The 13540-nt window shown below is 44.2% G+C and overlaps 1 protein-coding gene across 1 annotated transcript in view; it reads left to right on the forward strand.

Moving 5' to 3' along the window:
• Window positions 1-2418: 2418 nt before the first annotated feature.
• The window catches only part of snrka (SNF related kinase a), a 37145-nt gene continuing 26023 nt past the window's right edge, over window positions 2419-13540 (forward strand). Inside the window, exons 1-2 of the mRNA XM_028581765.1 lie at window positions 2419-2613; window positions 3298-4011. Of these exons, the coding sequence (XP_028437566.1) occupies window positions 3333-4011 (679 nt within the window). The 5' untranslated portion in view covers window positions 2419-2613; window positions 3298-3332. The remainder of the gene's footprint in view (window positions 2614-3297; window positions 4012-13540) is intronic.

Below are 13540 nucleotides of genomic sequence, written 5' to 3' on the forward strand. Positions count from 1 at the left end.
TAGAAGGAGAAAGACAACGTTAAGCGTGTTGATAAGGTAGACCGGTCCACAGCAAGATGCCACAAGAGTGCTCCAAGTCTCTGAACTCAGAGATGACTCGGCACAGAGAATGCTTCGTCATAGTATGAAGTAAATGATAATTTCCTCTGTGACTCAGGCACTCGTGGTCAGTGCCTCACATGCCTCTTTTCTCTGAAGCTATACGGATCACTTTGATCAACTGGATTATTATTATTTATTGAAGATGTGAAAGAGCACAGATGGCATTACTTATGGCTGCATTCCTATTATGTGTGAAAGTTGACAGATGCTTCAGGTATTGTGGATGAATGGGCATACTGGCCTATACTGGCCTGCTGGGACACTAGCCATCTTTTCCCATATATTCCCACATATATTTGGGCGTTCTTTCTTTTTTAACATTCTTTGGATTCCCTCACAGAACAGTATTCCTTTCCATCTCCATATCCTTGTTGTTTGGCACCATACTTTAGCCGACAGCCTTTTAGTAACATGTTTTAGCTCATGTTCACTGCAGTAAAAAAACTAGCCAAGTTCAACAAAACGAGAATCGTGTCATGTCTCGGAGAGAGTGAATGAGCGCTGCTGTGAGGAGTGAGGACAGATGTCCTGTTGGTCACTCAGGCTTCTCAGTATCACTAACATCCCAACAGAGAAGGTATACAGGCTACACTCTGAGGCCTGCAGGCCAACACTCATGTCTGTTATGTCCGTCATGTCACTATACGCCGGTTATTATTGATAAGGACCAAAGCAACACTGACAGGGCAGTGGATCCATCGCACAGAAACGAGGCGATGGGAACACAAATGCTTCAAATGTATTAATTCCACCGCCGAGGCGAGTTCAGTCAGTGTCGGTGAACGTGAGCTGCTCCCTCTCAGAGCCGGAAACCAGAGTATAGTCTCAAACTTTTTATAAAGTGTGGAGCTGCTCCGTGGACTGTAATCTGGTGGCTTGATTCTGTTGAAGAGCTCTCAGGTGTGAAACCCTCTCAGCACTCACCTGCTGCTCTCAGTCTCCTGTACAACATCTGTCTCACTGCATCGTCCTAGCTATACTCCATCACGTCGCACTGCTGACTAGGGAGTTGCTCATGTTTACTTATATATTTCTGGACTGGGTTGGACCACAGCAATAACATGTATGGATTTATTTTTTAATTATTATTTTAGGGCTTTTTCCCTTTATTTGATAGTGACAGTGGATAGACAGGAAAGGGGGAGAGAAAGAGAGGGGATGACACGCAGCAAAAGGGCCGCAGATCGGATTCGAACCCCTGGCTGCTACAAAGGACTCTGCCTACATGGGGTGCACATTCTTACTGGGTGAGCTAGAGGCCACCCCAACATGTATGGATTTTAAGAATGGATATAAAACACTGCCTTAAATTAAGGCCAAGCTGTCACTGCCATTACATAGGCCTACTAATTTTACCATTTATTAAGTATTGTTGTGTAAATAAAATAATGTTTTAGTGACCCTTTTTTTTGCAACACCTTTATTGAAAAAAACATTCACATATACAACATTTCAGACACATACTCAATAAAATGATACGGAGGAAGAAGAATATGACTTTAAAAAATATATAAAAATAGTGTTAATTAAAAAATGGGGATGAATGGGGATGAATAAACTTCAATAGCCTAATACACAGTTATAATAGGAGACATTCTGCTATACAGAAGAGTTCACCGTGCAGTCTTATATAGACCTATTCTTTTATTCTCAGTTATATTAGGGCAACTTTTGTTATTTTGCATTTATGTTGGTACATTTTACCAAATAAAACCAATACATTTACATTTATATATTAACACATATATATGTATTGCAAAAATTACATTTGGTATTAATATGTAAGAATTTGGAGGAATATAGATTGCGTGGGTTCCATAATAACGCGTAAATATAATAATGTTCCAGTAAACCTTTCCCACCAAAGGACTGTTTGACGTCAGAGTTGAATGCGGTTAGCAACGCTCATATGCTGCCTTTTGTGATCCTCGTAAAGACCCCTCTCTCAGCTCCCAAACTGTGAATACATAAGCTCCAACTTGTCCCGCAGGAAAGCACGTTTTAGTCGAACAATAATAACAATAATAACAAAATAGTGAAAATAAAAAAAACACCGTTTTCTCGCAGTCCACCTTATGAAATCTATAATGGTAAAATCATTGCTTTGTATGTCTTTTCAGTATTCTACTAAACATGTGTGATACATGATATCTGTAAATTTTATACGGTCTATATGATTCATTTCTCTTCAGAGGGAATCATTTCAGAACACGTGTATGTATGAGCCCGATGGCAATCCTGGCGAAAGTTTGAGGGTTGTCAAAACGTCGACCCTTTGTTCAGCACGTGAAGGCAGCATCATCACAGCCCCACCGATGATGCCTCCTCGTCTCTCAGATGAACCCTTCACTGTGCCGCGGTCGCCTCCTCGTCTTCTCTGATCGTTTGCGTTTACGCTTCAGTACAGAGCACCCACTGAAGCCCCCGCCCACCCACGGTACCCGGCAGAGACACATCTAGACCCCGGTAGAGACCCCGTTAGAGACCGGACTCCGAAGCGGAGCTGGGGAGGTGAGCTGAGCGAGCCGTAACGTTAGTCACTTTAGCTGCTAGCTACATGCTAACTACAGCTAGCTGTGTGATATGTGACGTGAAAGCAGCACTGTGTGTACCTGTGTTAGCAGCTACGTGTGTGTGTGTGTGTGTATGTATGTGTTTGTGAGTGTGTTTGTGTCTGTCTGTGTGTGCGCGTGTGTGTGTGTGCGTGTGTGTGGGGAGAGGTTATTGTCTGGTGGGTCAGCGGGAAACCTTCTAACGTTAAAGAACCAGAGCAGGTAACGTCAGTCAGCCGGTAAGCTAACGTTTATCAATCAATGAACAACGAGCTAGCCCCTGGTGACGTGAGCCCGGGCCCGTTACCATGCAGCTGACTCCCGGGCCAGTCTGTGGTCAGACCCGGCTGCCTTTGCACGCGACTACAGGAAGCCGTTTATTAGAGTTCAGGAGGGTTTACTTGGTTCATTATAGCAGCACGTCAGGGTAGGCGAGCTAACGTTAGCGCAGCAGCAGCATCCTGTCACAACAAGCCCAACACTGAAGTGTATATACAGTAGCCTATATAATATGCTTCACTCTGTGTGTGTGTGTGTGTGTGTGTGTGTGTGTGTGGGGGGGGGGGGGGGGGTATGGTTATTTGAACTCAGCTATGACTTATTAGTGTAGTAATAATGATGTGTGTGTTTTGATATCATTTAGGAAGCTGGAGCCATGGGTTTCTCCTCCAGCCTCGGATGATCCGAACTAAGCTGGACCCACAAGACTCGGCCAAGCGGCCCCTGCCTCCAGCGGGGGCTCCCCTCTCCCCGTCGCCCTCCCCAGCTATGGCAGGCTTCAAGCGGGGCTACGATGGCAAGATCGCTGGCCTGTACGACCTGGACAAGACTCTGGGCCGCGGCCACTTTGCCGTGGTCAAGCTGGCGCGCCACGTCTTCACCGGGGAGAAAGTGGCGGTGAAGGTGATTGACAAGACAAAGCTAGACACGGTGGCCACAGGCCACCTCTTCCAGGAAGTGCGCTGCATGAAGCTGGTCCAGCACCCCAACATCGTGCGCCTGTATGAAGTGATAGACACTCAGACCAAGCTTTACCTCATCTTGGAGCTCGGCGACGGAGGGGATATGTTTGACTACATCATGAAACACGAGGAGGGTCTGAACGAGGAGCTCGCGAAGAAATATTTTGCCCAGATTGTCCATGCTATCTCCTACTGCCATCGGCTGCACGTGGTGCACAGGGACCTCAAGCCCGAGAACGTGGTATTCTTTGAGAAACAAGGGCTGGTCAAGCTCACGGACTTTGGATTCAGTAACAAGTTTCAGCCGGGGAAAAAGCTGACCACTAGCTGTGGATCTCTGGCGTACTCTGCGCCGGAAATACTGCTGGGTGATGAGTATGATGCTCCAGCCGTAGGTATGCAAAACATGAAACGCTGAAGTAATGAAATGAGTCACACTGTTCATTAGGAAATGGCAGAGTGACACTAGTGCAGTACTACCAGGCAGCATTTGAGCTTGATCTTGGATCCGTGATTACGCTTGTCTTTTCAGTGATACTTTTATCAGGGTTTCCGCGGGGTCTTAAAAAGTCTAAAATTTCAAAATCAACATTTTAGGCCTTGAAAAGGCTTACATTTCAAGTATTATGTTCTAGGTCTTAAATAACTTGTGACAGGTCTTAATTTTCCCCCCGTCCGTGCAACTCTACCTCTAATGCTTTTTTGAATTCCGTGGTGTTGTAGTTCTTTCTCTCGCTAGTCCTTGTATCATTTTGCCGTCTTAAGACTACAAATGAGATACTTGGCTTTAAAAAGCTGAATTTAGGGTTTAGTTGATGTTGCGATAAAGGTCTTAAATTTCATTCATAATGGTCTTAAATTTGACTTGGGGAAACCTGGCGGAACGCTGTTTATGATCAATTGGCCTCATCGGAACTCCGCTAGCGTCTGTATATGTGTGTGTCCTCACCTGACACAATGCGTGTCTGCCTCATCCGATAGTGATAAAAATACATGCCAGAGCTTGAGCATCTGGTCAATTTAATAAGAAATAATAAAGTCCATGGGCAGACTCCCGCTGGTGTACCACACCAGTACACTATTTTAGCAACTATAACACAGCCACTAATCTTTGTTCCGTGTCGTTCGTAACTGGAGAACGCTGCGTGTGTGTGTGTGTGTGTGTATATCAAGCATAGTGTGCGCGTGCATAAGCCTAGGAGCATTTGACTAATTTGCTGTTAATATAACAATGCAATGCTGCGCTATTGACTTCAGAATAGGTTTTTGTTGATCAATGGCGCGATCACTTCCCGCTGCCTCAAGATAGCAATACGCCCAGAATGCACCTGAACACACCTCCCTGTAGGACCAGGGCACGCAGATGGGTGCAGGTTCATTCGCTATTTAAACGACGCGGGCGCTGGACGGGAAATTGACAACTGCTGCACCGCGCCGAGTGCAAGATAGGGCCCTAAATATATAATAATAAATTGTACATCAAATTGCACATCTAGACAGTTCCTCAATTGACAGACAATTACACCAACAAGTCTGAATATTGCCATTATAGGATACATGATATTAATGTTGTATTATCATGACATTTAAAATAATAATCTAATCTGAGTTTAACGGCAATGTAATGCACAGTGCTGGTAAACTTCCCATTTAAGTTACATACGTAGGTTTTATCTATGGAGAATGGCAAGAATTACGGTACATTTATTTTTGGCCCATGGCCTTCCATCCAGATACATTTTGTTTTTTACATACAGTTTTTTTGTTTTTTTTCGTGGTTGTTCATGTGGTGTTAATCCTGAAGGGTTCGCTCTCATGAGTGTTTATGCATGTAGAAAAATGCTTTCAAAGGCAGTCGACCAGCTTCCCCTTTTTTTGGTCACAGTTCTCACAAACTTAAGAGGTGCGGCACAGGCAATAAGGAAGCTGTGGTTACTTTTTGATTCGAGTTTCACACACACACACACACACACACACACACACACACACACACACACACACACAACCTGGACAGTGAAGGATAGTATATTTCTCTGTGATGTTTAAGCAGTTGTTCCTAATAGGATGCACCGATACCACTTTTTCTTCTTTTTTTTTTGAAGACCAAGACCAAGTTCAAGTTCTTACAGCTTGGTATTCGCTGATACAGAGTACCGATGCGAGTACTTAATAATCCCTGGGGTGCGAGGGTGTTTTCAGACACCAAGATGATTTTGGCCTGCCCTGATATTGCAGTATTTTGAAAGTACCGTATAGTATTTTTTTTTATCTATTCCAAGCTCAGTGCTCAAGGGCTGGACATTTCCCTAGTATCAATAAAATAGATCATATTGTTCTTGATATCAAAATACTGAGTGACGTTTTAGAATGGACGAAGACCTCAAAGTCCGATGACGTCGTCCACGTGCATCGCTCCTCTTTCCACCGCCTACCTGCTCGACGGAGAAGTTCACGCCACTTTGCCATGAGGCGGTACCAGGGTGTGGTAGTATCGGGGCTCTTTTTTATGACCCGATACGGGCATTGGTATCGGTGCACTCCTACTTCCTAATGGAGGAAGTTCCACTCACCTTGCTCAGTAGATGGATACAAGGAAGGCGTTTTGTGTCCGTACCACTCTCTGCTTCTGTGTTGCCTGGGCTTCCCTGTGCATCTCGGGGCAGTTTAGTTAAGCACTACAGTGGCCGCTGTGGTCCGAGCCATTAGCCATGGAAGAGTGCTTGTTGTTTGCACATTTTGTAGCCCTAGGCTAGGCCTGCACGATTCGGGGAAAAATATGAATCATGATTTTTTTATTTATTTTTTACAATTCTCTGCCACGATTTCTTTCTCACGAAGTGTAATGTTCATTGCACACATGAACCATGACAAAAGAAAATTGGCAGTACCAAATATAGATTTTGATTTGGGCACCTATAGCACATTGTGCATCACCACAAGCCTGTAAACACAGAGGCTTCAATGAATAAAGAAAATAAAGTACATACTGGCCATTTACAGTAGGCTACCAAAAATGGTGACCTATAACACACTGAACTAAATATGGCCCTGATACAGGGTCTATCTGAACTCCTTCAACACGTCTTTACATAATTAAAACATGTCAATCAACATGCTGCAGCTACAGCTTCAGTCTCTAGAGAAATGGAGTTTGTCAATTGCCAATTTAAGTACAGTATCAAAAACCGAATGATTTCTTAGCACACTCTTTGACTGCTTTGCCTTTTTATAGAATTAACATTCAACAGGCCATTCAAGTAGGTTACCAAAAATAGAAGTTTAATGCACTGCGCTGAATATGGCCCTGAACGTGGCAGTAAATAGGCTAATTCAAACGTCTTTCGGACCTCTTACCTCGTACGGCTTCATCATATCGCACTTTGTGGTGACGTCTGAGGTGCTGGTAAAGATTGTTGGTGTTACCTTGCGGTGCTGCAGCGAGGGCAACGCATGCCTCGCAAATCGCATCAGACGTTGTAATGCTTGAATCCAAAATACTTCCACACCACCGAATGCGAGCCTTTTTTCGGAACGAGTCGGGCTTGAGTCTGAGCGGTTGGCTGATGCTCGTCACTAGTACCTGGGTTTTCATCAATATCTATTTGGTTTATTTCCAAACTACCGCGCTCGCTCAATGAGTGAAACGCGCAACTCAAAAGGCGCTTTGTCATTGGCTTGACGGTGAAGCCCTGAACTTTGTGAGAGCTGTCCTACCAAAATAAAGGCCGAAAATGGCCAAAACATTTGCAACACACAGCTGAAACAGGCGAGAGGTTTGAGGGTATGTTTGGGAGCTATAAGTGGAGGTCGTCTGTATGAGGTGCAGTGCAATCAGTGAGGATTAGCAGTTTCATTACAGGGGGTGGTGTCTGTTAATAAAGACAGGGTAAAGCTTGTATTAGAAGGGTCAACACGCTGTGCTCTAAGGCGTTCTTTAGCTCATAGAGAGCCCCTCCATGTTGCGATTGATGAGCCCTGTCATCCTCTGCAGAGCTGTTTGGCAGCCGTGGCGTCTGCCGCGCCGGGGCCTCAGCGCCGTGTCTCCAGAGAGCAGCCGGAGCTCTTAATCACCAGTCCTGGTTTCTGTTGCCTGCTGCCAGCAGATGGAAGAACAGTTAATCCATGCTGGTGTTTAGACTGGGCCAGGAGACCCATCTTGGACTGTAACTCAATCATCTGGCTCCACACCACTGAGACTAAGACCAGCTTCCTATTGTCTGTAACACACATACAATGCAACGTGAAGACTTGTGTCCTTCCTTAAACAATATTTCAGTTGCCATTGCAGGTGAGATTGTGAATGCAGCACGTTGACACTCCACCTGTGGCTGCATGTATTTGTGTAACGTTATTATATGTTACACTACTTAGTAAACCTCCACATATGGGCACCCGCTCTACCAACTGCTAACAGCTATCCGGGCGCCCCAGCTTGTGTTTTCTAAATTAATTTTCCCATGCGCAGTGTTAATGCCAACATTCATATTCACAAAGAAGACTTCTCAGTCAGCGGAGAAATGTTTTGGCAACGGGAGAAAATCTAAAATGAGATGCCATTCATTCTTTTCTTTTACCCCTTTTTAAGCAACCACTTTTGCCTGCGCTTCATATCCAAACGTTATTCCAAACCGTTGACTTCCATGGGCCACCTTTCTAGATATACCTTTCTTCCAATATAAAAGATAGTTAACGGTCAAAGCATCTCGGGCCTCAAGCTCAGGAGGAGGAGGAGGTCGAGGGGCAGCGTTCATCAGATCACTGAATTGTCTGATTGCAGCACTATGAGATAGGGGTGGGCGATATGGACAAAAAAATAATATCTCGATATTTTTGACGATAACGATAATTAGATTATATCCTTTTTAAAAATGGGGTTTTTAAAAGTTTAAAAGAGTTACTTAATCACTGATGATAAAAAAAAAAAAATGGGCACAATGTTGAATGAAAACAGTTATTAATTATTTTTTTTTAAATGTAAGTATTAAGTAAAAACAAGACATACAAAATACAAATTGAACTAGTGTAGGAACTTTGAACTCTGAGTGAACCTTCATTTGTACACCTCTGCTGTCATGTAAATTGTGCAGCATACAAGCGAGATGAAATCATAACTATAAACAAAGGGCTCTGTACTGTAACATATTGCACACAACCATGTCCTTATTGGAAGCAGTCCTGGAGCTGGGACAGGGCCAGGCCAGGTCAGGCCAGGTTCTGATAGTCCTTCTTCTTGGCTGTATAGTCCTTCTGACCGGGATGTATGCTAGGATCAGGAGTAGTTGGATGTGATCTGACTGGCCCAGGTAATATAAAGGGCCAAAATGTATCTGGATGGAAGGCCATGGGCCAAAAATAAGTGTCGATGTTGAAGAATACCGTAATTCTTGCCATTCTCCGTAGATAAAACGTACGTATGTAATTTAAATGGGAAGTTTACCTGCACTGTGCATTACGTTGCCGTTAAACTCCGATTACGTACTTTTTAAACTGCACAAAATGTACGTTTCGTAGTCGTTACTTATAAAATAAGAGGAGAATAAGCATGAGCATGTCAAATCCATGGCAAAGTGAGTCAAACTTGGCCCGCGGGCCCCAAATTGGGCGGCCTTGGTCTAGTGTGTTCTTCCCTCTAGTAGCACAATCTACATGCTGGAAAAAGCTGGGGAGTACCGACTTTAAGGACGCCTTGTTAAAGTCCCCTGCTACAATATGTATCCCCTCCGGGTGATCGCGCTGCAGTTTGTTGTTGTTGTTAGCAGGTGAGCCAAACTTTTCCTAACGTTAGCATCGGGGGCTATGTAGACGGCAGTGTGCTATTTTCGTGGTAAATAAAATGGCCTGTATAATACCGACAGGGCTTCCAGATCAGGTGAGCAGTGCTGGGCAACGATCCTGCTGTTGGTACTCCATTCGTTACGCACACAAATGCCCAGTCCTCCTCCTCTGGTCCTGCCGGAGTTCTTGTCTCGACCCTGCCGGCGGTAGCTACTGTAGCTCGGCCTGCTAGCTAACAGCGGGATCAGACGGGTTTTAGTGATAATCCTCACGCAGCAGTTGCGTGTGTAGTTGTTCGTTGGTTGTTCTGCTGAGGAGGCTTGGCAGTCTAGTTCCGTGTTGTAGTTTCCACCGTTTCCTTAGCTTAGCCGGGACTAGCGGGCCGGTCGCTTCTGCTTTCTCTCAACAACAACAACAACAACAATCCCCGGAGCGCCCGGTGGTCTGGCTATGTCCTCCGGGATGTTATGAGCCGCCTGGAAGGCTCTTGTAACGGTTGTGTTGTATCGTAGTCCTATATTGATTAGTTCAGCGTGGCTGTAACTTGTTAGTAAAACCTGGAACTGGGAACGTTACAATCGCGCGCTGCGGTTCTTTGTCGCCCGTTCTACCACTCTACACTTCTAATGCGTGTTTTGAAGTGTTTTCCCCCCCCTGAAGTAATTAAAATAATCAATAAAGTCAATTTGCACATCGTTAGCACACCAATGACGATATTATCGTAGACAATATATATCGGTCCCACCCCTACTATGAGATAGTTATAATGGTGACAGCCTTGTTTGGAAGGTTTGGTCTTGTTCTTTCTGTCGGCTGATCAAGCCTGCTAAATTATGACATATTATATTACATTACATGTCATTTAGCTGACGCTTGTATTCAAAGCGACTTACAACTGCTATATATGTCAGAGGTCACACTCCTCTGGAGCTAGGGGTTAAGTGTCTTGTTCAGGGACACACTGGTTGATGTATCACAGTGGGAATTGAACCCAGGTCTCCCACACCAAAGGCATGCGTCATATCCACTGACACACACACACACACACACACGAGAACCCCCCAAAAAAGCGCTCATGCGCAACGCTATCATGCAAAATGGGGTGTGTGTGTGTGTCGACAGTATAATAAACGTCAAATCAGTTCACCTGTGTGTATGGGTTTATTCAAGTGTGCATCATGTATGCACCGTGAGAAAGCAAACTGCCAACAGGCAGAAACACTGAGCCATACACACTTTATGCAACCGCAAGCACGCACGGACACACGCACACCCCTTTTTAAATAGTGAGTGTGTATTTATTAGGGAAGATAATAGTGAATGGGTGAAAGGAGCAGTGCTCTTTGACACACTCCCAGAAGTGCTCAGAATCAGGGACGCTTTGGAAATGAACCGTGAGGTAAAATAGTTTTGTCAACACCATTTTAAATGCAGGTCTGTTACTAAGACCAGCTGCCGTTTAAATCCTTACAATGATTATTTGTGGTGTTTTGTCAGTCCAGTTCCTCCAACACGGTGTGGTTAATGGTACTGTTGGTTCTGGGACCGTTGCTGCTCCTTTCAGGCTGCTCTGTGGTTTTATCTGAGCAATGGCCTGGATGCAGAGTAGGGAGAGGAGAAGATGCCACAGTCGCTAATTAACGCGTCAACGGTGCCACTGTGATACAGAGAAGAGGAGGAGAGGATGTGTGTGTGTGTGTGTGTGTGTGGGGGGGGGGGGTGGAACACTAAGATCTACAGGTCAAGCGCTGGAACCCCACTGAGGAGATATGGACACGGAGTGTTAGTGGGGTTTGATGATTGGGACGGAGCCAGACAGCTGTTGTGAAGAAGTAAGGGGATTGGGCTGTGTGGTTGTAGAGAAAGACACAGATAGCACATGACTGAGGGGTGGGGGGGCTGGGGCTGGGGCTGGCTCCTCCCTTCTGCGCTGTTTGTTTGTTTGTTGAGGCCGAGATGGGAATAAGTTCTGTTTTAATCATTGCCAACTCCTTACTGTATTTGCACAGGCAGAGAGATTTCATTCTGTCATCACTGACTGATGCAGAAATGAATCCAAGCCCCTGGTGTTTGGGAGTCACCAGAGAACGTTTGTGAAAGACAGTGAATGTGAAATGAAACTGTAGAATTTTGGTTGACAGACTGCACAGTGCACACAAAATATTGATGTGGAGATTGCAGCCATGTTGTGGTGAGTATGTGTGCACAGATGGGCCAGAGGGCCTGACAAATAAATGGAGACGGGAGCGTTGCTATAGTAACGGATGCTGCCGTGAGTAGGACCAGGTGTGAGGTGGTTTGCTGTACCCCCCCTCTATCTCTGGCTTAGGTCAAACACACACACACAGACACTTTGTCTGTTCCCAGCTGGGATGGACGTGATAGCGCTGCATTATTTCACCGTTTATGCTGCATCAATTGGCCTAGCTGCTAGACGCTCCGGAAAAAAAAACATAATCGAGAAAAACGATTATTTTGCACATTATGTCATGCAGGTAAACTCTTATTTTGTCTTGCGTCCGAACGAAAACATAAAGGTTCAAACGGGAAGTAAGTATCAAAGGGACATTTCAAAGTTCAAGGTGTTTTAACTGTTTTTTTTTTTTTTAACTTCAATAATCTTTCCGATTAAACGTTTCGATTCTGATTTTTAGGCTCACTATTCGATTCAATATCGATTTTTGATTCAAAACCAATTCACAGTATGTAAATGTAGTTACTTTTCCCATGTGATTGCCGTAGACCTACAATTTAAAAGAAAAGAAACAACAGACGAAATGTAGTTTGATATTACTTTTTATGTTTTCATACAAAAATAAAAACTTTTGCAACTAAAAACTTTGGCCAGCTTTCAAATACATTTCATTCAAGTATAAAACTGTTGCTGTACTCTGATCAAACTAAAAAAGACTGCAGCATGTGGTTTAAGGAGTACTTCAGCTACCAGGTTGACTGTTGAAATGTAAACTCGACTGGGCACATTGGACTTCCTAAAATAAGGCCCTTTCTTTTTTAGAACCGATTTTTGGAATTCTATGAATCCATTTTGAATCTGTAGAGCTTGAATCTCATTTAGAATTCTTTTTTTTGCAAACCCCTATCTCTTCCTGTTGTCTGGTGGTAGCTTACATAAATATTGTTTAAACATAAGTAACATTAACCTAACTTTAACGTAAGCTGGTAGTCGTGCTGCAGTTAAGTTGGATGTGGTTTCTTTAATGAGGCAGGTGCATCATTTATTTAGACTGTAGCAGCACATAGATGGCAGCTGCAGTCACTCAGTTGAACAAAAACAAGTTAACAGATTTCTGGATAATAAAAAATAATAATATTGTATTGCACAAAGGTTAACCATCTTATTCCATTCTAAGTACAGGACTATAATGCTTTGTAGACTCTTGAGCCAAAACTATTAGTTGATGGAAAGAAAACTGTCAACTATTTTCATAATGATCCAGGATTAATAAAAGAAAAAACAGGTGTGTGTGTGTGTGTGTGTGTGTGTGTGTGTGTGTGTGTGTGTGTGTGTGTGTGTGTGTGTGTGTGTGTGTGTGTGTGTGTGTGTGTGTGTGTGTGTGTGTGTGTGTGTGTGTGTGTGTGTGTGTGTGTGTGTGTGTGTGTGTTGCTGACAGCCTCTCTTTTGAAGGATTTAAAGAGGGAGCTTGTTCCAGAGAGGCTCTGTCTGTGGCAGCTGGCTGCACTCTACCCCAGGTGACACTACCGTGTGTGTGTGTTGCTGACAGTCTCTCTTGCTGTCCATTAGTGGCTGTGTGTAATTTTGAGCATTTCAGATGAACGCCATGGACTCTATTGGGCTGTCTTCACAGTTATCAGATGTCAGTGAACTTTAAGAATTGAAATAGCTTTGAGCAGATGGTACAGGTCACTTTGCATCAGCGTACAAATTCTGCTATGGAGCTGTCTCGGCTGGTAACGTGGAGGGTTTCCTCTCCCAGATTAAAGCTGTAGCTGCTCTGTTTTCTGGCTGTGTGAGCGCTGCGAGCTGCGTGGCATCTCTGCTGCCTTTTCCTGTTTACACCCGTTTTCTATTTCCTGCTCACGTCTGTGCGGGAACAGCGGTTTGAGTTGCGGGTATGTCGATGCACAATAAAGACCTAGGAATGATTTGGATTATATCACTTTATTCAT

The sequence above is a fragment of the Perca flavescens genome, chromosome 6 (genome assembly GCF_004354835.1).
Source record: "Perca flavescens isolate YP-PL-M2 chromosome 6, PFLA_1.0, whole genome shotgun sequence".
In the NCBI taxonomy this organism is placed as follows: Eukaryota; Metazoa; Chordata; class Actinopteri; order Perciformes; family Percidae; genus Perca; species Perca flavescens.